The sequence below is a fragment of the Carassius auratus genome, chromosome 1 (assembly GCF_003368295.1).
Source record: "Carassius auratus strain Wakin chromosome 1, ASM336829v1, whole genome shotgun sequence".
In the NCBI taxonomy this organism is placed as follows: domain Eukaryota; kingdom Metazoa; phylum Chordata; class Actinopteri; order Cypriniformes; family Cyprinidae; genus Carassius; species Carassius auratus.
The window spans coordinates 33984224-34009257 of NC_039243.1; the positions used below are offsets into that span (position 1 = coordinate 33984224).

The following is a 25034-nucleotide window of genomic DNA, read 5'->3' on the forward strand; positions in this document are numbered from 1 at the left end:
CTAGACACTGATCTTAATGTTTTATTAACATAATGTTGTTTAACAAAACAGGGGTTATGTGTGGTTTAATATGGTAATATATCAGAAGTACAATAGTAGAATTCTATGCTTTAGAAAAAAAAAAGTTATGCAAGCTATTAAAGTATTTTTAATTTTTCTAAATATTTCACAACATTTGATGCATGGTAAAAATACACTACACTTTGCATTTTTGAGGGGAAAAGCAGTGTATAAGTCATACTTGATTATTGCATTCAGAAATGGGCCTGATGTAAAATACTGGTAAAATCTTTTTATTAACCACAATAAAAATATAATAAATGAATAAATGATAAAACATATAAACTGTATATAAACAGTACCAGCCAAAGGTTTTTGAACAGTAAGATTTTTTATGTTTTTTAAGAATATCTTCTGCTCACCAAGGCTGCATTTATTTACTTCATTTATTTGATCCAAAACAAGAAAAAAAGCTGAAAATACAGCTGTGCATCACAGAAATAAATCACAGTTCAAAACATTTTTTAAATAGTATGAATTTTTCACAATATCACTGCTTTTACCGTGTTTCTTGATCAAATAAATGCAGGCTTGATGAGCAGAAGAGACTGTCTATATTTACAACATTTTAGAAAAGGTTTTATTAATTGTTTCAGAATATAAAAAACAATTTTGATAAATTAGAGTAATATTACATCTTGCTATTTCATATGGTGACTGAACGCAATATGTAAGCTTCAAGATAATTATAAAATAACAACAGAATCAGTTATGCATGAAATGACTACCTTATTTTCTTAATTTGATGCCTCTTTTCATTAATTAGATTGATCACAATCTATTTCTAAGCAACTCCAACGATAAAAATCTCCTGACATCCTTCCACTCTCTAAAGCTTTTTCTATTAATATTAATAAGGTCATGCTGGCGTTACTGGACGTAACCTAATTATTATTCATGACCCATGTCTTCAAAAGCGTCCACCTACTGTAGCGTCTACCTCGCAGCCAATCAGGTAGGTTTCCCGGACATACGTCACGTCGCGTAATCAATATTCATGAGCCAGTCCTGGATGCAGCTGTGCAGAGCTTCTTGCGTCCCGTTGGCTGCATCCTCCGTCAATAACGATGCGCTCGGTTCAGGAATGGAGGTCTCTCATCTAACAGCTGCACGGTTTGTCAGTGCTGGTGTTCAGTGATTTAGGAGATCAGGAACAAACAGAGGATTCAGGGGAATTCATCCAAACATGGTATGTTGCAACAATCTGGTTGCGTTTTACGTGTCTTTTATTTATTCTCGTGTCACTGTTGATGTAAATATCTGCTCTGCTGCTCACGGTAGCGTCGATGAATGTGTAAAAGCGATGGAAATAAGGCATTGCTCAATTATGTAATTCTGTATTATAGGTAAATCATCGCTGTGTGATAAAATGCAGTGAAGGTCCTCACAGCTCATGTTTTGATTTACGCACAAAACGCACTTCAGGTCATCTGTATAGATGGCATCTTGAAGATGTAAACAATGAAAAGCAAATAATGCTTTATAATGCAACTAGTGTAAAGCAGGTGATTATATTGTGTTTGATTTGTTTTGGCAGTACGGTTTTGTGAACCACGCTCTGGAGCTTCTGGTGCTGAGAAACTATGGTCCAGATGTGTGGGAGGACATCAAGTGAGTTCTGTTACATCATGGGTGACATGTTTTGTTTATTTATTTATTTGTTCTTTATTTTTACATTTATGTGCAATGTATATTATATTTGAAAAATGTGTGTTCTGTACATATAATAGATTATATTAGATAAATGTGTACATAAATAGTGTTTTATTAGATAAAAGTGTGTGTGTGTGTGTGTGTGTGTGTGTTTGAGAGAGAGAGAGTGTACTTGTTTTTATATCCCGGTGTGGACTTGGACCTGATTGCACACCAAACCCGTGGGGACCCCATGAGCGGTGGGGACCTGATTCTGGGTCCCCACAGGCACACCCATTGCAATTGATAGAAATCGCCATTTTAACATGTGTGGCAGTCTTTCCCTGAAAATGTCCCTTGGTCCTTACGGGGTAGGTTTACCAGACAAAAATTGTGTTTGTGTATAAACTGTGTTTCAGAGTGCGCCCTCTATGGTCAATACTGGAACAACAGTGTGTGTGTTTTTTTTTTTTTTTTAAATTACAAGATTGCTTCAGACAGATTAAAAGAAACCTAGTAAACCTAAGTAAAAAACTGACATTGAATCCAAAATGGTTTATGATAATGTCTTTATTCATATTATTTATTTTTATTTAATTATTCTTGCATATTATTATTCTTTTACATGTTATTGATTTCCTTAATCATTTATTTATTTTCTACTATATGCTCTGATATGTTACAATATATCCAAATGTAATATCTTTGGTGTCTCTTCTGTGATCTTAATCTTCTGTGATCTCTGACTTAATCATTGGGTCCATGTACTTTTGCATCCATTCCTTTTTCCTTTTTTAAACCACAAATGAAATATGGAAAAAAAATGGGGTTTCTTCTTTTTTTTATTTTAACACTGATTAATAGAATTTGCAGATACAAGCTAATTTCCCTTATACAATATTATTATTTTATTAAAAATAGTATAAATGAAATACAACTTGTTGTTTAATATGTAAATATACTGAATTTAATTTCTAGGTGTTTACACAGATGCTAAAAGCGCCCACTAATGGCTTTTCTTCTGGAATCAATGGAAATACTTGCATCAAAACAGCCAGAAATATATATATATATATATATATATATATATATATATATATATATATATATATATATATATATATATATATATATATATGCTCTAAAAACGCCTTAACAGACGACATTGATTCATTTACATTCTAATTTGTTTAATTTTTTTCCCCATCTCTTTACTTTTAACTGTTTTATGAATAAAGACGACTTCTAAATTACTGTGACTTTTTTTGTCTGGCTGTTAGGTGTTTTAGCCTATATTGTTTAGCCTATATAAAGGTTTAGGAGTCGCTAGGCTACGCTAGATGTTCAAATTAAAAATAGCCTACCCAAACATACAGTCATGTGAAAAAGTTAGGACATCCTATTAAATTCCATGGTTTTCTGTATCTCACTGTCTGAAGTACATAAGCTATAATAGCTTACTGTACAACTGCAGCTGCATGGAGTTAATGACACACAGCAGCCACAACACCACTGTATAACTGATACAGGCTTATGTCCCTACTGAAAAAACAAAACCATCACAGAACATTTTTATGGTTTCCACAATAAATACCATTACAAATATTACAAACCAATAACTTTTAACCATTAAAACCATGAAAAATGGTTTCTGTAGAATGTTTTGGAACATATTCCATTAGGATATATTGGCTTTAACAAGCCACCAATAGAAGGCTACCAATCACCAGTAGAGACCAACAGCCTCCAGTACAACCAATACAAGTCCCATTAGAATGAGTAAAACCACTACAAATTTTCTAATGGTGTCTATTGTTTTTTTCAGCAGGGTTATTAAATTTTTTATTTTTATTCAAAATATTACCAAAATATATCATGAAATACCTCGATACTCAAATATGTGCATTTTTGCACCTTTATAGATTGTTAGTTCTCTAGTAAAGTAGCCTAATAGTGTAATCTATTAACTTTGCATAAAAAGCCGTCTATTTACTTAAGTACAAGATATGGGTGTCATACCATAAAATATTTTTAATACGACTGACTTTGTATTTAATGTGAATTTAATTAAAACATTGTAAGTTACTAATTAAAAAAAAACTCCCATAATAATCTCTAAAGCTGTTTACACTGTGAAATTAATCTCTTACTTACATTCTTACATCTTCACTTTTTTGTTTGTGATAAGAGAATTAGCCAGAGAATTCAGAAACAGTGTTTCAGCGGTGACTCATCTGAACGCCTCTGATTGGTCCTTGTATTCATAAACTCAACAGAATCGTATGGGATTGGTTATAATGCGCAGTGCTTTAAAAACATGAGTGCCTCTGGCTCTGTGCCAGCCAGCGAACGCAGACTTGAATTTAGCAGATGGTGAAGTTTTTCTTTTTTATATACTGTATATAGTTTACAGGACAAACTGTGGATTTCACCCAAAATTATTTGGTGTAATATGATTCCAAATTTAGGGGGGCCAAGCTTGTTGATGGTGTTAAACATGGTGTCACGTGGATGGGAATATGCATGGGAATGCTATGCAGATGAGGTTATGCATAGTAAAACAATAGGCTTTGTAAGCTCCATTTAAGGTGATTTCGGGGAGACGGGGTGGAGATCCATGTACGCACAATCTTCCCCTGACTGGGATTTATAAAGGGATTTTTGCGCCGGTTCTGGCTTACACAAGGTTTATGTATCTGAAAATGTATACATACGTACAGTTTTAGGATGAAATCTGCGGAGAGTTTTATAAATGAGACGCTTGGCCCTTGGCAGGGCTTAAAATTTGTAAAATAAAACTTCCGATGAATAACAACACATGATATATCACACAGTGTCATTATTTCTTCAACAGAAATATAGCTAAGATGGAAAAGACATGTGACGAAGTTAGGACACCCTATGGTTCAGTTGCTTGTGGATCCACTTTTAGCAGCAATGATTTGAAGTAATCATCTTCTATATGACTTTATCAGTCTATCACATCATTATTCTTCTTTACAACATTGCAGGTCCAATTTATTGAGGTTTCTGGGCATTTGTTTATGCACAGCTCACACCACAGCATTTGAGTCAGGATGAGGTCTGGACTATATGACTGGGCTATAGCAGAACCTTGATTCTTTTCTTTTCAGTCGGTCTGTTGTAGATTTGATGGTGATCTTCAGATCATTGTCGTGTTGCATGACCCAGTCTTGGCCAAGCTTTAGCTGTCGGATGGATGGTCTCATGTTTGAATACTTTGATATACTGCCAGAACGCCATCGTTTATAGAGTTTATCACACTTGCTGATGATCAGCAGAGCCTGACTGCTACTCACACTCTTAATTCCTGTTAACAGTGTCCTAATTTTGTCACTCATGTCTTTTCCATCTTGGCTTTACTTTTGTTGAATAAATAATGACACAGTGGGATATGTCATGTGTTGTTATTCATCTGAGGTTTTATTTGACAAATTTTAAGACCTGCCAAGCACCAGATGATTTTTTGTACATAGTGTGCTTTATTAAAAAGGTGTGCACTGTATTGAATCTGTTAATATCACTGTCTTAATGCATTAAGCCACATTAAGCATGTTTAAGGATGTTGTGGTCATATTAGGCCTGATCTGCTTGTCTACGTAGAAGGCTGCTTAATTAATATTTATACAGATTGGTCTTTTAATATCATGGTCTTGATGCATTGAAGGTTTCCTTTAAAATGGTATTTTAGGAAAACGCTTAAAGGATTAGTTCACTTTCAAATGAAAATAACCCCAAGCTTTACTCACCGTCAAGCCATAGGTGTATCTGACTTTCTTCTTTCTGATGAACACAATCAGAGTTAATAAAGGTGATCTGGCAGAAGCTAGATATTAACTAACTTGTTAAATATTTACACAAATGCATCGCTTTGCTTCAGATCATCTTTATTAACTCCCCGGAGCCGTGTGAAATGTTCATGATGTGGATGGATCCACTTTCTTCAGCTCCGTTCACTACCATTATAAAGCTTTGATGTGTCAGGATACTTATTAATATAACTCAGATTGTGTTCATCAGAAAGAAGAAAGTCAGATACACCTATAGCTTGACGGTGAGTAAAGCTTGGGGTTATTTTCATTTGAAAGTGAACTAATCCTTTAACTTGTAGGCTAATTAATTGCCTTCATATTATGGGCTTATCTGCTTATGAAGCTACGTATGCTTTATTACAGTAATAAGCTGTGTATTGAATTTGGGCCTCCAGTATCCCTGTCTTAGTACATTAAGCCACATTAAGCGTTTTTCACGTTAAGTGCTTTTAAGAACGTCCAATGTTGCTGCTGTCAGTATAGTTTCGGACACCTCGTGAGTGAGACTCTTTAACGGGACAAGATCATCATGTTGGTACAGTTGTTCTGCAATGCCCGTTTCAGCTTTAAAATCAAGTCATGTATTGGCACGGTGTCAGAGCAATGACTCTCAAAAGTGTGGGAGTTTAACAAACGAAAACTTTTCAAATTACCGTTTTTTTTTTTTTTTACATTAATCGGTTTATTTTGAATTTTGATTTATAAAGATGCAAAACTTAATTAAATATAAAAAAATAAACTTAAACATGACATTTGTGTATACGGTTTTAATTTAAATTTTGGTATTCAACAAAGCATTTAAAAATACAACAACCTTTCCTTTTCTGGAAGGAAAAAGGAATGGATGCAAAAGAACACGGATCTCATCGTCTCTGTGTTGCATCAGATATAACATAATCAAGTCGCTAAACGCCAGTGACAGTAAACCTTGAGCTCCGTGGAGAGTTCGAGAAGTGTGTGTTCACCTGACACATCAGGTCCCCATCGCGACCACCCCTCCCCCCTCTCACGCAGCTGCGGCCGCCAGTTTAGCTCGTAATAAGTTCGGCTCGGACTAATTGGAGTACAGAACTCACTTAACCTGACAGCCATTTTGAGATGACAGCGACACGAGCAACATCTTCTCCAAGATATTCCTTTTTAATGGATGCAGCATGGAGGAAATAAGGTAAGAATGTTGTTATAGAAATATAAATTTTGAATTCTATTAATAGTCGTACTATGATGAGGTAGATCAATTAAACAGATTAAGCTTACTGCTTCTGATTAAGGTAGCTTTAGGTAATTAGCAAGGCTAGTTAAGGTTAACTATCAAGCGCGTTGGTTTGTGTCGTAATTAACGCTCGGTAACGAATTTGCTTATTGATGTAACGTTAATTATAGTTTAGACAGGAATGTACATCGACTTCACATAAATACTCAATGGATATAACCTAATTTAACGTCACTGTAATAGACTTATTTGAAGGCATTAACCTAAAGGCACGTGCGTTCTGATCGTTAACGTCACCTCAAAGCGCATGTTCAGGCCTGCTTTACAGAATCAGCGCGGTATCAGGGGTTATTAACTGTTCATTTTGTCAGTCGTCGTATTCGCTATCCAAAAGACAATAAATCACGTTTTGTTAGAGTAACGTTACTTCCTTTTACTTAATTTGATAGCAAATAGCCGCTTCTAGGTGTATGTGGCCTAATGGTGAGTTCATGGGGTGTACAGTTAATGAGTTTATTGTATCTTCCCAACAGACCAAATAAACACAACAAAAGGATCAGCAGGTTTAAACGTCGCATCACAAAACTGAGAGAGCATCATGATGCATGCGCCAGGAGACTATCAGCTAGACAGAAGGTGATTTATTTTTTATTTTTTATTATTTATTTATTTATTTCATGCATGGAAATTGAAGTAGCCTAAATCATTGCCCACATTAGTCCGTATAATAATCTGTATAATATCGCAGTTGAATTGTTCGTGTTGTATTGTGTTAAGAAATGTTTTGTTTAAATGTAAAATATTTTGTTATTATGATTATACAAAGATATTTACAAAAACATTGCCTACATATTTGCCAAGACAGAAATTTAAATATTCATATAAAACCAAATATTGCATGCACTATACACTTAAAGCATGTGAAGCTGGAAAGTAAAGTGAAACTAAAGGATTTGAATGATTACAGTTATGCATTAAATTAACTTTGCCAATTTCAGGCAAAGGTAACCTCAAGTACTGGCCCCGTTATGCCCCACCAGGTCCCAGATGATGAGGTCCCATCTCCCCTCAAGCAGGACATCCTTGACTTACAGCTGATTTGTAGAGAACGATCCTTGGTAAGTGTGTGTTTTTAAAAATTCAAAGCTATTGCAATAATTTATAACAACAGACTATTTCTTTCAACCTGAGCAGGAGGATTCAAAGGCAAATATGGACATTTCCGTGCCTTCAGATGTTACCAAGCACCTAGCCAAACAGTCACTGTCTACAAAGAAATCGGTGGTAAGTATTTGTCATAATGCCCCTTCTGCCCCGCCAGAGACAACATAGCCAACACGCACCGTAAACACACATTAGTTTGGTTGTGCTTTATCTGACGGTAGCCTGTGATTCAGTAAGCTCAATTTAATTAAAACTTAACGGTTTGTTTTCCCTTCTTAATATAAAATGTTGCTTAATATATGCTTAATAGAAAACATTATTAATAGAAAATATTAGCTTTGTTGTTACGTTAGTGTTGTTAATTTCTACACTGCTCTTACCCAGTATTTGAAATGAATTCCGTTTTGTGAAGACAACTGTTGAATTGAATTGGAAATCAATAAATCGATGCATCGCAATTTTCTCTCCAACGATTCTGGATCGATTCTGAGCTTCGTTTTTAATCAGATGTGTGATGACGCTGAGTTTGCTTTAGAAACACCATACCATGCTTGCTTTCAATTCCTCCCACACATACACCACTCGAAACTTCCCTAAAATAATCTTTCATAAAGTTCAGAAAGGTTGAAGTGAATAATAACGACATTCGCGGGCTTCATTGCACAGGATGCTTTACACTTGAAGTGTGCAGTCTCGCCCGTCGGTATTTTCCTTACAAATGCTCTACGAAGTCATAATTTATGTGGTTTGGAATGCAGTGGACTTATAAATGTAAAATATGAACCTCACTAACAGAAGGCTGCTTTCAATTTCAAATGCTGACGCTCGCTTGTTTGTGAAGACTGCTCGCATGCAGCTGTGTGCGACTCTGTGTAAGTGGTTTAATGCACTTGCATCTCAAAATGGTTTTATGGCGCAAAATCAATGTAAACGCAGTAGTGATCGACCGATATTGATTTTTTATTACCGATACCGATTATTTGCATGTTTATGTACCCGATAACCGATATGCAGAACCGATATTTATTTACTGTTATACTTCTGTTTCTGACAATTATTACAACACAAATGAGCTGAAAAAAAAACATTTTATTTATAACAATCACTCCCTCCTTGCATACAAAAAACTTTATATTCATACACAAATAAATAGAGGGGTCTGAGTCCAAAAAATGTAAGTGCACTGTTACTAAGTGTCTTTGTTTTAAAATAAAAGCTTTGAGGTAAAAAAAATAAAAACGGGTAAAAAAATAAAGCACAAAAATGATTCTAACATATTGGTGGGGGCGGGAGGGCTATTTAGGAGTGCATAGCTATTTAGTAGTGTAACTTAATAATCCCAGTTAAGCAGAACTAGGTTTTAGTGTAGAAAACAGAGTCTTTCAGCATTCTGCCCTGTAAGCCTGCTTCCTTCAAAAATGTCATGCAGTGGCCGTGCTTGAGGCTTCCTGATCATCAACCCAGTCAGGTGCTGAGCAATATGAACGAACTTTTATCCCGCGACTATATAAAATTAAACAGCACTTGTCAGTTGGCATTTTATGATCTAGATTCAATCTAACGTTAGATCATGAAATGCCAACTGACAAAGTGCTGTTTGACTATAATTTAATCAACCGCGATCGCGCATGGAGATAATAAATAATTAATTTCCACAAAGCGGTATATGTATATGTGTATTAGCGAAATAATTGTTATGTAGTAAATGATAATATAATCTAGTGTGTTTAAACAAGATAATCGTGTCAAAAGTTTCATTCAGTGGCATTGCTTGAGGCTTCCTGATCATCAACCCAGTCAGGTGCTGAGCAATATGAACAAACTTTTTTTCCCGAGACTATATAATGTTAAACAGCACTTGTCAGTTGGCATTTTATGATCTAAATTTAATCTAATGTTTAATCATGAAATGCCAACTGACAAAGTGCTGTTTGACTATAACTTAATCAACCGCGATCGCGCATGGAGATAATAAATAATTAATTTCCACAAAGCGGTAGGCTATATTTATATGTGTATTAGCGAAATAATTATGTAGTAAATGAAAATATAATCTAGGGTGTTTAAACAAGATAATCTTGTCAAAAATTTAATTCAGTGGCCGTGCTTAAGCCTCCAGATCATCCGTCAGTTGCTAATATGAACGAACTTTCTCTTCTAGACTAATGGAGAGCAAATACAACAGATAGAGAATTAAATTCAACGCTTTTATTTTCAACATGCACTCATTCATGTCTGTTTTATTTAATTCATGTAAAGATACGTCTTTATTGGGGCAGGACATGACGAACACTACGTTACTCAATGAGTTCGTCTCAATTGTTTAGAAACAAGCTGCATAAATTAACTATATCAGGAATTTATGTCTCAGATCTCATTTGTGCATGTCTGTTATGTTAAATAAAGTTGATTGATTAAAGCAAACCAAGTAGAACATATACTTTACCTGTGCACTGAGTTGTTGTTGACTGATCTCCTCAGACGCCCGGGCTGCAATGGCGGAAATCTCAAAACGGCCACAAGATGGCGCCGTAAATCCGCGAATCCGATATTACAAAACCGATACCCGATTATGGAAAAATGCTTAAATATCGGGAAAAATATCGGTAAACAGATACATCGGTCGATCACTAAAACGCAGCCATTTATGTCTTGAGGGATTAAACGGACAGGCAAAGCACATTACAGATCGCCGCACACACACAGCCTGTCTCGTAATGCTCAGTTATACTCACGCTCGCTCCACACCGCAAGTCTCTACGAGTGCATCTGGCAGTATGGACAAGCTTTGATGCATGCGCGAAACCTGTGTCAACTCAGGCCTCACTCCGTGTTTAAAACAATTGTAAATTTAGTCTAACTGCTTGCTACACTGCTTCACTTTTTCCCGCTTGTTCTTAAAATCCCAAATAATTCAAAATGAATAAATCAGCCTATGTAACCTATGTAATACTTTAATAATTCCCTAAATAAATACAGTTCTTTATTTACACAAATAAACTAATCTTAAAGTAAATTCTGTAAAAGTAGTAATACCATTTATAATATTCCCTGCTGAAAAAAAAACAATAGAACCCCTTCCAAAATACAATAAAAGGGTAAAAATGGTAATTTATATTGGCTTTAATGTAAACTATAATGGTGTCTACTGGTATTTGATGGGTTCTATTGGTGGGATGTACACAGTAATGCCCAAAACACACTATTAAAAGGAATTTTGTAATTGTTTTAATGGAAACCATAAGAATTTCTGTGAGGTTTCTATTTTTCCAGCAGGGTAACGATACCCATACTGTGCTGCACACTATTGACAATATTAAGCAAATATTGCTTGACTTTGCTAAATTAAAATCAAATTGCAATATCTTTTTTTTTCATGCACCTATCAAGTTTGAGATGTTGGGCTTTTTGGTTTTTCTTAAGTGTTTTTTGAGACTAGTGGAAAGAAAATAACCAAAATACACTGTTTCTTTTATAGCACTTTATTTATTTGTCAATAGATTTCAATTACAATACATATTTTTAAAAGATGTTTTCTCTAAATGAGTTCTTTCTCCTACACTGAGCCATAAATCTCCACTTCAGTAGCACTTACACCAAACTTTACATTTTTATTCCTGTCTATATCTTGAAGGATTTTACAGAGGGATTAGTTCATATATAATTTGCTTGATTACATTTTATCCCCCCCAAAATTGTGAAAATCTTAACTGTCACTGTTTTAATCTTTTAATTAAATTGAGCTTACTGAATCACAGGCTACTGTCAGATAAAGTGCAACCAAACTAATGTGTGTTTACTGTGCGTGTTGGCTATGTTCTCTGGCGGGGCCGGGGCTCGAATAGACGATGTTATTAGATATTGCAATATTTATTTAGGCGATTATCGATACATCGCGATACTTGCAAGACATCGATATACAATAATATCGCCATATCGCCCCCGGCCTACATATACAGATTTGTCTCTTTTAGCACTGGAGTCTGTCATATTCATTGATTTTAATTTGTTGCTATTCAACTTGGTTAGCATTTATTGGCTGTATTGTTCAAGTTATGTTTTAATGTCCTTTTATATCATATCCCTTTTATATCAAGTTTAACCCAAAGCAAAAGCAGTAATATTTGTAATACGGTTTCCTTGCAACGAGTTGAGAATGATTAATATCGGTAAAGCAGGTAAGGGGACATGTAAACTTATATTAAAATGTATTTGATTATATTTATCTCTTTGTCCAGGACACGGAGAGTGATACAGATACAGTAATTCTAGAATTGCCCAGTTCTTCTGTATCACCAAGTGCCTGTGATATCCCAGAGCTAAAGAGGACCGACAGTGTATTTGTAAGTTTCTCACACTTGTGTGTGCTGATCATTTTGTCTTAAGTCTACATTTAGTCTGCAGTATCAGTTGTATTACTGAGGTTGTTTGTTAACTGTCTCATTTGTTATCATGGCTATAAGCAATTAAACACGAGCTCCTTTTGCCAAAGCTTAGACATAACATGAAGTACACGACAATGGCAGTGTGAGCTAAGAGGCCCTATTTTAACGATCTAAGCACATGGTCTAAAGCGCACGGCACAAGTGCACCTGGGGCATGTCCGAGTCCACTTTTGCTAGTTTAACGATGGAAAAAGTTACATTTGACAGGACTAGGACTAAGATTAATTTAAAAATTAGCTGACAAAATTAACACTCATGAATACCAATTTGTTTTTTTTTGTTGTTGTTTTTTTACAGTTCAGGTCTGCCCCAAAAACTTTTCCAATTGACTGTGAACTGATTATTGATTAATCTGATTAATATATATATTTTATTTAAAGAGCGCGTTAGTAATATGCGACTATAGGCGGGTGCACAACGTGCATACACTTTGCTTATTCGTAGGAGTGTTGGGATACTTAGCAGACAGTCGTCACTCAATGGCTGGCTGTCTAAGTGGTGTCCGCAGATTAATCAATAATCAGTTCACAGTCAATTGGAAAAGTTTTTGGGGCAGACCTGAACTGTTGAAAAAAAAAAAATAATTCAAATAAAAAGCCTACAAAATGTACAATAAAACACCTTGTACCACTTTCACAAACCTAGGGTCCTATCATACACCATGGTCTAAAGTCAATGCCACAATATTTATTTATTTATATATAATATTGTGGCATTGACTTTAGACCAGGTTTTAGTTGGTCAATGGCACAGTCTATTATTGTGCCGGGTGTATGATAGGGCCCTAGGTTTGTGAAAGTGGTACAAAGTGTTTTATTGTACATTTTGTAGGCTTTTTATTTGAATCTCTGATATACTCTGAACTCACAATGGACCCTTCGTACAGATATCCACTTTGATTATGGTTTTAAACTAAAGCAAGGTTATTTATTTACAGCTTACCAAGAAATCATTGAACTTCAGTTCCACTTCAGATGACTCGATAAGCAGCATTGACAACAGTGAAGATGATTATGTGCCTGAATCGGAGAGCTGTTCAGAAGAATCTGAAGAGAACCTTCCACAGCCTTTGTCCAGTCCCTCATCTCCCAATGTGGCATTAGATGGGGATGTTGATATTTCCTCATCCATGAATGCAGACAAAGAATGTTCCCCACTTGAAGATAAGGAGAAAACTACTCATTCAGACAATGATTGTAGTAGTGAGGTTTCCGTAATGAAACTGAAAAAGGCATATGGCCAAAGAATGTACAACAAAAAGCAGTATTGCTTTTACTGCTCCAAACCATTCTGCAAAATGGCAAGACACTTGGCCCAAGTTCATAAGAATGAGGTGGACGTAGCAAAAGCTCTTTCTTTTCCAAAGGGATCTAAAGAAAGGAGGATTAATCTGGATCTTTTGAGGAATAAAGGGAACCGTGAACACAACACAAATGTTCTGAAATGTGGCAAAGGAGTGTTGGTGCCACGTCAACAATCCACTGCTAAACATGTGAGTGTTAAGGACTACATGCACTGTTTGAACTGCCAAGGGCTGTTCCGACGAAAAGCACTTTGGAGGCATATGTCAAGGTGCAACCTGGCCAAGAAGTGCCAGGTCACAAAACCAGGTAGATCCAGAGTTCAAGCACTCTGTGCTTATGCACAGCCTGTTCCTGAGGGAGTAACTAACAAATTATGGAAACTGATCAGTGACATGAAGCAAGATGAAGTAACCTATGCAGTTAAAAGTGATGCATGCATCATCAAATTTGGGGAACACTTGTGCAACAAAATGGGTAGCGACAAAACCAAGCACGAATACATCAGAACTAAAATGCGTGAGGCTGGAAGGCTGTTGGTGTGTGCTAGGAAAGTGGGAAAGCTGCAGAGTATTAAAGACTTCTTCATACCCACAAACTTCTATCATGTCATCAAGGCTGTTAAAGATACCTCGGGATTCCGAGAAGAAGATGAGGTCTTCGGAATTCCATCTTTGGCATTAAAACTGGGGCACAACCTTAAAAAAATGGCCGATATTGCAGAATGTGAAGCAATGATTGCAGGAGAGGAAAAAGATGTCCGAAATGTAAAAATGTTTAAGCAAATGTATACCACAAAATGGAATGAATTTGTGTCCTCCTCAGCCTTGAAGACGCTTAATGAAGCGAAATGGAACTCTCCAGAACTTCTCCCTTTCACTGAGGATGTTAAAAAAATGCACATACATCTCAGCAATCAAACTGAATTGTACCAAGAAAAGCTCAAACTTGAGAAAAGTCAGAAGAACTGGTCAGATCTTGCACAAGTAACTCTGTGTGATGTAATCGTGTTTAATCGCAGGAGAGCAGGAGAAGTTTCGAAAATGAGGTTGAATTCATATCTTCTCCGAAACACATCTGTCTTGCATTCCGATGTCGCTGATGCTTTATCTGAAGTTGAGCAGAAGCTCTGTCAGCATTTCCAACGTGTCGAAATTAGAGGCAAGCGAGACCGAAAAGTGCCGATACTCCTGACCCCAAGTATGCTGGACTCCATGGAGCTACTTGTAAAGAACCGTCAAGCATGTGGCGTACTGGATGAAAATACTTTTTTTTTCGCAAAGCCCATGACTGAGACATCATACTACAAAGGTACAGACTGCATCAGGAAGGTTGCCCACCAGTGTGGAGCCAAACATCCAAAGACTTTGTCATCCACAAAGCTGCGGAAACATATTGCAACGCTATCTAAAGTCCTAAATCTGACAGATACTGAGTTGGACCAGTTGGCAGATTTTATGGGACATGATATAAGAGTCCATAGAAAGTTTTACCGGTTGCCTGAAGGAACGTTACAACTAGCAAAGATCAGCAAGGTGCTGATGGCCCTTGAACAGGGAAGAGTATCAGAATTCAAGGGGAAAAACCTTGATGAAATTAACCTTGATCCTTATGGTAAGAACCCATGACATAATTTTTGCTCTTATATATACAGGTGCATCTCAATAAATTAGAATGTCGTGGAAAAGTTAATTTATTTCAGTAATTCAACTCAAATTTTGAAATTCGTGTATTAAATAAATTCAATGCACACAGACTGTAGTTTAAGTCTTTGGTTCTTTTAATTGTGATGATTTTGGCTCACATTTGACAAAAACCCACCAATTCACTCAACAAATTAGAATACTTCATAAGACCAATAAAAAAAAAACATTTTTAGTGAATTGTTGGCCTTCTGGAAAGTATGTTCATTTACTGTACATGTACTCAATACTTGGTAGGGGCTCCTTCTGCTTTAATTACTGCCTCAGTTCGGCGTGGCATGGAGGTGATCAGTATGTGGCACTGCTGAGGTGGTCTGGAAGCCCAGGTTTCTTTGACAGTGGCCTTCAGCTCATCTGCTGTTTTTGATCTCGTTTCTCATTTTCCTCTTGACAATACCTCATAGATTCTCTCTGGGGTCAGGTCTGGTGAGTTTGCTGGCCAGTCAAGCACACCAACACCATGGTCATTTAACCAACTTTTGGTGCTTTTGGCAGTGTGGGCAGGTGCCAAATCCTGCTGGAAAATGAAATCAGCATCTTCAAAAAGCTGCTCAGCAGAAGGAAGCATGAAGTGCTCCAAAATTTCTTGGTAAACGGGTGCAGTGACTTTTTGGTTTTTAGAAAACACAATGGACCAACACCAGCAGATGACATTGCACCCCAAATCATCACAGACTGTGGAAACTTTTAACACTGGACTTCAAGCAGCTTGGGCTATGAGCTTCTCCACCCTTCCTCCAGACTCTAGGACCTTGGTTTCCAAATGAAATACAAAACTTGCTCTCATCTGAAAAGAGGACTTTGGAGCACTGGGCAACAGTCCAGTTCTTCTTCTTCTTAGCCCAGGTAAGACGCCTCAGGAGTGGCTTAACAAGAGGAATATGACAGCTGTAGCCAAATTCCTCGACACGTCTGTGTGTGGTGGCTCTTGATGCCTTGACCCCAGCCTCAGTCCATTCCTTGTGACGTTCACTCAAATTCTTCAATCGATTTTGCTTGACAATCCTCATAAGGCTGCAGTTCTCTCAGTTAGTTGTGAATCTTTTTCTTCCACACTTTTTCCTTTCAATCAACTTTCTGTTAACATGCTTGGATACAGCACTCTGTGAACAGCCAGCTTCTTTGGCAATGAATGTTTGTGTCTTACCCTCCTTGTGAAGGGTGTAATGATTGTCTTTTGGACAACTGTCAGATCAGCAGTCTTCCTCATGATTGTGTAGCCTAGTGAACCAAACTGAGAGACCATTCTGAAGGCTCAGGAAACCTTTGCAGGTGTTTTGAGTTGATTAGCTGATTGGCATGTCACCATATTCTAATTTGTTGAGATGTGAATTGGTGGGTTTTTGTTAAATGTGAGCCAAAATCATCACAATTAAAAGAACTAAAGACTTGTCTGTGTGCATTTAATTTATTTAATACACGAGTTTCACAATTTGAGATGAATTACTGAAATAAATGAACATTTCCACAACATTCTAATTTGAGATGCACATGTATTATATATTGCCACTGTTTAGTTCAGTTACAAGGAACTCTTTTATGCCACTTTTATATGGTGCATGGAAACAAATGCTTTTCTACACTTTTCTGCAGAGAAAGTGAATGTAGGTCCTGATGTTTCTGAAAGTGAGGATGAAGAAAGTGAGAGTGAGATGCCACAGCCAAAAAAGTGCCGTCAGTCCTCTTCAACATCTACAGGTATGGTCAGCTGTGATTTGATGTGAATTCCTGCATTTACAAGTAACCTATTATGAGTTTGGTTGGGTTAAATAATAAAGAATAATAAAGATTTAGATTTTGGTATTTGTATTATAAAAATCTCTGTGGCTGTCCCTGATAATCTGGCATAAAACAGGTTTGCAGCCCTTTGACTCAGAAAGGTAAGGAACTCTTGGAATAGTCCTCTGTTCCACCACTACTGGTTTATTTCTACTGCAACCTGTCTCCCACACACTTTTCACTGGTCGCCTCCGCTTTACGTCTTGACACATTTTCCTCACCTAGAGGTCAATGATCCCACAGAGACTCTCTCTCTACACTAAGCTCATGTCTGGACCGGCTGTGTCCTTTGACTGATACCATCTGAAAGCTGCATACTGATCTCAGGGCTGCTGAGAGAAAATCTGAGGGTTACCTTTCACTCCTATCTTCCTTATCCAGCATTAGTGCTGCAAAAATGTGCCACTAACCTCTGTTGATCTATTTGCTTCTTTCTTGACTGAAAAAAATGGCAGCCATTAGTAACCAATTCTCTGAGCCACTCAGAGACGATCTGTCTTCCTAATCAACTGTGTATCACTTCCATCATTCGCTCACAGACTTGTGGCCATCCTACTGCATGTTCACTGGACCCCATTCTTACTAACCCTCATCCAAGCCATTACTTTTACTTTTACCATTCGTCAGCCATCACACATGATCAATTTTCCAGAAGCCAGTGAAACATTTTTGTATCGCATTCAAACGGGCTTGGGTAGCTCCCCTGCTCAAAAAAACTTTCCCTCAGTCCTGCTGAAGTTGAGAAATATCGGCCAGTTTCATTTCTCCCATTCTTAACTGAGGCTTTCAAAAGAGTGGTTTTCAAACAGGTCTCTGAATTCCTCTCACAGAATGATGACCTGAATCCAAACCAGTTGTGAGAAACCAAGTTTGCGAGAAAGCTGACATCATGACTTACTGACCAGTTTTAATTTTTACAGCCCATGGTTATCTCTTGCCTTGACTAAAATAATGCCCTTGTGTCGGCTTTTCGTAGTAGGCTGTTAATTCAGGTAATGGCGATTAGCATATTTTGCATGCACTCCACTCTAAACACTGTCTTCATTTCTCTAAATTAATTTAGTTCATTAAAAGCAAAAGTTTTCATTTCTTAAGTTTATAATTCCAACAAACGAAAATCCTAGTGTTTGAGGTAGGTTTATCAGTATTATGAGTTCATGTGAAAGTAGAGACAAGTTTAAAAAATATTTGACTCTAAAGTTCAGCATACTGCTTCCATTAACAGACATAGCCTTTCTAGTTTACTTGTTTGAGTCTCCAGGCGCACAGTATGACCAAATCCTTTAGAATCAACCAACGTTTGTGTAATGCATCCCAGGGGCCAAGAATTTGTAGGTGCTGCTTCATAAACCACAAGATCTCTGATGCTGAAGTTTCGGCATGGTTTATCCACTTCTGCTGTTGTTGCATTAAAGGGAGGTATTCTTTCACCCACCTTTTCCAAAACAAGGCAGTTAAGTATTGAACTTGTCTCCAGCATCTTTGAATAAACAAGTCTTCTTTCTTAAACAGACCAGATGGTAAAACTAGTTTTGCTTTGAGCTGTAAGATGTGATTGGGTGTCAATGCTTTGAAGTCTTCCATCTTCAGATGATCTAGAATGATTGGAAGGTCATTCAGTACTGTTTTTGTCGCATAAAACTGAATGCAAAGCTTCGTCCAGCATCTGCGGTTTCACTACTGAGTTAAAGCACTTTCTTGATTTGCTGGACTAAGCTCTCCCCAAACACCACCATGATGGCCACCATGAGGTGGGTTGAATGTCCATTTAATGCCGTTTTGCCGCTTGAGTTTTACTTTGTTTCAACTCTTTCAAAGCAATTTTCAATTCCCAATTATCACCGACTAAACAGGTGCCATTATCGGCGCGAATTTCCTTTTACTTGCCCTTGTCGACATAAGAATCTTCTGATCATACAGAGATAAAGCTTGGTCCACTGTATTTACAGCTTTTCAACAATTATTGACATAGAAATTCTGCCTGATGGTGTTAATTACATCATCTGCATAATCCTATTTTATTTTTAAAATTGTGGTACATACCACTGCCAACTGGTCTGCACAAGCTTTCAAGATAATAAATAAACTCCATTTCAAACTTATTACAGACAAATGGCTACAACAGCTCTACTTGCAGGTCTGCCAGCATGCACAGTGAAACCCTTACAGATGGTCCAGAAAGCGATGGTGCTTATGTCTTTCCACTACTTTGTGACCTGCACTGGATAACCATGGCGGAACGAATCCAATTCAAGTCACCAATGCTTGTCTACAGGGTGACGTCTGGATCTGCTCCCATCTACCTAAACACGATCATACAGGCTTCTGTTCCGTCTCGGCCTCTCCATTCCAAAAATGAACAACATTGTCTGGTGATGCCATCCCTACACTCAAAAGCTATCTCAATCCAGACTGTTCTCATCTGTAATTTCCTAATAGTGGGACAAGCTACAAACTGCATCCAGAACAGGAGCATCCCTCTCTATTTTCAAGAATCTCCTGAAGGCTCCTCTCTTCCAAGAACACATCCTCTCCTGACACCTGTAACACCCTAACTTGCCTAACTCACGTTTTCGCTGCACTTCTTTACCCATCTCCTTGCACTCTGTCCTTGAATAGATTAGTATGTATTGTTACTCCCAGGTCTCCTACTTAACTAAAGCTTGTGTGTTGTTTCTTAAATATAAGTCGCTTTGGATAAAAGTGTCCGCCAATTGAGTTAATGTAATGTGCTCATATAATTAGTTGAATTGTCAGTTTATATAAACGATATGTAGTGTGAATAGACTGGCCTGGCCTTGTCTTGCTTAGTACAACCTGTATTTCATTTGTATTTCTGTTTGCTTTCATTTGGTTATGGTATTCAGTTGAAGTCTTATTTTCTGTCCTTCAGAGGAATCTTCTGGCAGCAAGTCTTTAAATGAGACTGAGATGCCATCGCCAAAGCAGCAGTGTCAGTCCCCTTCAACATCTACAGGTAAAGCCAAACCTGTGCTTTGTAAATGAACTTGTCTGCTCATCATTGAAGCTTTTGGTTACAGTGCGGCAAATTTTGAAGAGTTTAATTGCTTGTTCTTCCAGAAGAACATTTGTTTCGGCACAAGTCGGCAAAGGAGAGAGAGACTCCTTCAAATTCAGGTAAAGAGTCAGGACTGCACTGCTAAGAACTGACTTGCCTAGTTACAGTTATTGCGACTTTAATTAAAGTGCCCCTATTATGGTAATTTGAAAGGCTCCTAATTTTGTTTTGGAGATCTCTTACAACAGGTTTACATGCATCCAAGGTCAAAAAACACTTATTTTCTCATACATTGCATATCACCACATTGTTCAATATTTCTCAAAGGACTTGATGTATGAATCAGTCTCTCTAAATCCCTCCTTTCCAAGAGCCTGCTCTGCTCTGATTGGTCAGATGTCCCAGTCTATTGTGATTGGTTATCCACAAATGAGCTACAGTGTTTGGGGGTTCTAGTTTTGAAGGAAGTCCACGCAGAATGTAGTTAGGCATTATGCAAATGTGTGTTGCAAACTTTATTTATTAACATTATGCAAACCTGTGATGTGTGAACTTTGCGAAGTGGGATTCGAACTAAAAATGACTTGTTTAAACAAAGTCGACTCTTTCTTTTGAGAGAAAATGACTATTTATGATGCACTTTTTTAGCTTTACAACTTTTTGGTCTGTTTACATTGACATACAGCTACATTACACACTGCATGAAAGGTCATTTTTAAAGATCCATGATAGGGGCACTTTGAGGTGGTCTCTGTTAATCCAGTTAATGTAAAATATTTCTTGATTTCATTAACTGTATTTAGGATATATATATTTATGTTTGCTGAAGCACAAGAAGAAATATTAAAAACAATTTGTCTGTCTCTATGCATTTCTAAAGTTAAAAAATTCCTCTACATGTGATTCTGTACAATATTTACTTTTCTTTACACTTGATAAACAAGAAGTGGATGGCTACAATTGCCACATACCCTTTAATAACATAAATCAAACACACAGCCTGAATGTGACACACATGCACAGGCCACATAAACTGCATCTACAATCACATGTCTCTGTGACCTAGCCAGCAGCTGCATTGAATGCAGTCCGAATTATTATTATTATTATTATTATTATTTAATTATTTATTTATTTTGCAGATGTACTATAAATTAAGATATCATAGGTCTCAATAGTAATGGTCTGGTACTCCTCTACTTGCTATTGAATGTCGATGTCCTAGTGTACATTACCTCTGTCGTATACTCTACACTCAGCTTTTTAAAGTAAGGCGAAAGATTGTCTCTCTTGAAAGTGAAGTTAAAATTATTTTCATTTTTAGGTGCGTCAAGATGCCCAAAAAGAAAATGGACAGAAGAGGAGGTGAAGGCAGTCGAGAACAAACTTTCGGATTGCATCACATCTGGCAGGGTACCGGGGAAAAGGCAGTGTGAAGACTGCATCAGGTCAGCGCCGGTATTGCTTAAACATAGAACCTGGGAAGCAGTGAAGTTTTATATCAAGAACCGAATTACAGCATTCAAGAGGGAGTGTGCGAAAAGAAAAAAAATGTGATCATGGCTCCATTCAGTTTTTCTTTGTCAGTGAAGTTTAGCACTTTCTAAGATGTAAGAAGTTTTTGCACTTGTTTTTGTACGCCTCTTCTCTTTTTGTACGCTTCTTTTAAAACCCTTTTCTCTTCTGCTGTTGGGAAAAATAAGATCCTCATCGTTGTCATGAGGGGTATTGAGAGTTAACCTTTCAGTTTGGAAAAATTAAGGACTTGTTTAGTCCAAGGGGATTCAGTGTTTCAACTGTTGCACTTTACAGCCAAAATGATTGTCCAAAAGCAATGACAAATAAAATCAGTCTGAACTACTTTTGCCAAAGAACAATTTATTTGAATGCAATTTATTTGAATTTGAATGCATTTGTAATACAGTTGTGTGTAGTGGTAGCAGGTAGCACCTATTGACCTATATGAAGATGCTGATTTAAGAAGTTTGAGGTGAGGTCCCCATTGGTAACCTTTTAAACACACACAGTGATGTCATTAATTAGCATATCAAAACATTACGTCACAGGTCCCCTGGAGGGTCTTCTACCGGACTGGGTCCCCAGCAGTTAGTAAAATGTCAGGTTAGTCTTCTAGGGGTCAGACTCAAGTTTACAAGTGATGGCTGTTATAACGGCTGTTAATGGAGTGTGGATCAGTTTCTGCCTTGTCTGTAGACCACTCAGAAAGGGTGGTTCCCACCAGGCTGCATGTTGTCATGTGTCCCCACCCAGTAGCAAAAACAGGTATGTGTGTGCGTGTGTGCGTGTGTGTGTGTGTGTGTGTGTGTGTGTGTGTGTGTGTGTGAGAGAGAGAGAGAGAGAGACCATCATCAGTGTATCATTGATAATGACAATCTAAGGCTTTTAAAATAAAATTGCTATTTTTATTCCCAACACATGTTCTCAATGCCCAGAAAAGAGGGAGATAGTTTGCAAACTCATTCAGTATCTACAGCACAGGATATTGTGATAGACAACCAGATGCTCTTTTTCACAAATTCAGAGCTTGAGAAATCACGTATGTGAGGTCACACATGTACAACTTTTTCCTCTTGAACAAACAGTTGATCTTTATTGAACTCCCTCCGTGTCTCTGACGTGACTCTTAGAGCGAGACACAGCTGTGCTAATGTCAACATGTTTCAGAGCGTTCCAGGCTCATGAGATCGAGTCTCGTTCAGTGATCTGGCAGCGGTAATGTACTTATTTATCCAGAGAGCTTCAGTATTATCACAAGATTAGCAGTATCTCGCAGTGCACTGCACAAAACATGATTAATGATGTTTCTATTTCTATTTTTAGGTTGTGTTTTACAAGTGCTCTCCTTTGTTGATTTAGCATGACTTTTGGCTAAACTTCTCTGTGGTCATCATTCTCAGTCAATGCTGGTTTATATCTTCAGCTTTTATTTAATGTTCTTTTTTTTATTTTGTTAATATAAAAAGTATATGTTATTATCTTGGAGTCCATAAATTGCTGTAAATAAACATTTTAGCTCATTTGTATTTAATGTTTTGTTATTATTGTAAAATTTTACAATAAGGTGTCATTTGTTAACATTAATTAAATTATTTGTTAACATTAATTAAAAACATGTTTGAACAATACATGTGTTACAGTATTTAAGCATCTTTGCAAATGTTAGTTATTAAAAAATACAGTCGTAAATGCTGAAATTGTGATGTAATAGGAAATATTTATGTTTCCTTCAGGAGGGAGGCTCAGGTTGATGTAGAAGGACAGTTTCTGGTCCGAATTATCTACGAAGATGCAAAGACATACGATCTTGTGGCTGCTGCCAGCAAAGTACTAAGTAAGATTGTTTTTGTTGTTGTAGTAGTTCGTTTTGGAAAGATGGAGGTAATCATCTGCTAAAAACTAAATTATATTGATTTATTTATTTATGAAGTGGTTTATAGATCATGCATACATCATGATTAACTTGTATCATACAATGAAATGCAGAAAAGATTCTGTTTAAATGCAAAAATCCTTTAATTTTTTTATTTTAATGTGGTTTCTTCTCCACTAGAAATGGATGCTGGAGGCATCTTGCAAATGTTTGGGAAAATGTTCTTTGAGTTCTGCCAGGAATCTGGTTATGACACGATCCTCCGAGTGCTGGGCTCCAACGTCCGCGAATTCTTACAAGTAAGAAGCTACTGTTTTTATCACCCAAGAACCAACAGAAGCGATGTCGATAAAAGTGACGCAAGCAACACTGTCTGTTCTCTATTTCACACATTGCATGATTTTTAGTTAGAAATAATAAGAGTCAAAATAATTTTGTTAGATTGGACCACTTTTTACTGCTTTTTCTCATACTCACTATTTGCTTTTTGCATCACCACATTAAGATCAGCTTGTTCTCTTCTACAGAATCTGGACGCATTGCATGACCATCTGGGCACCATCTACCCCGGCATGCGCGCTCCGTCCTTCCGCTGCACGGATGCGGAGAAAGGGAACAACCTCATTCTGCACTATTACTCTGAGAGAGAGGGTCTTCAGGACATCGTCATTGGGATCATCAAGACTGTTGCGCAGCAGATTCACGGAACTGAGATTGAGATGAAGGTCTGCTTGTGCACTGAGCGTCCACACATACAGAAAGATTCTTTTTAAAGAATTAATCAGCAAGGATGCATTACATTGATTGAAAGTGACAGAAAAGACAAAAAAATTCTGTTTGAAATTTCTGTTCATTAAGGAATCATAAATAAAACATTGATAATAATAAACATGATAATGAAGACTGGGGTTATGATGCTGAAAATTCACAATAATAAACATTTAAAAAATATACTAGATGAGAAACCTTTACTTTTAAATTAATTTGAATATTAGTTATAACATTTCTCAGTATTACTTTTAATAAACGCAGTCTTGTTGAGCAAAAGAGACTTGTTTTAAAAACATTTAAGAAATTCTTAAAAAAAATAAACAATAAAAAAGAATGAATAAATATATATAAAATATAATAACGTATAAATATATAAAAATAAAACAGTGGGTGAGACAACTTTTAAATTGTAATAAAATATAAAAATATTAATTTTTAATAAATGCAACCTCGTTGACCAAAAAAAGACTTCTTAAAAAAAAAATTTAGATATAAGAAATTACATTTATATTAATTATATTAAATTATATATGAAACATATTTTTTCAGGGAATGAGGGTTACCATAAGTAACCAAAACGTTCCTTTTCACTTGGTCACTCTCGACATCACGTCTGTGACCAATGAAACTGGCATTCCTACCAAAGCACCATGGGTGCTGCCCTTTCCAGTGCCCTGTGCGAGCCGCCCGCACCCCTATTAGGTCTAGGCCGGGGCTTGGAAG

At 36.8% G+C, this 25034-nt stretch overlaps 1 protein-coding gene across 1 annotated transcript in view; it reads left to right on the plus strand.

Annotated features, from left to right (window-relative positions):
• The first annotated feature begins 1071 nt into the window (after positions 1 to 1071).
• Positions 1072 to 25034, plus strand: part of LOC113108515 (guanylate cyclase soluble subunit beta-1-like) — a 39070-nt gene continuing 15107 nt past the window's right edge. Inside the window, exons 1-5 of the mRNA XM_026271696.1 lie at positions 1072 to 1249; positions 1598 to 1671; positions 23401 to 23501; positions 23721 to 23839; positions 24068 to 24265. Coding sequence (XP_026127481.1) covers positions 1247 to 1249; positions 1598 to 1671; positions 23401 to 23501; positions 23721 to 23839; positions 24068 to 24265 — 495 coding nt within the window. The 5' untranslated portion in view covers positions 1072 to 1246. The remainder of the gene's footprint in view (positions 1250 to 1597; positions 1672 to 23400; positions 23502 to 23720; positions 23840 to 24067; positions 24266 to 25034) is intronic.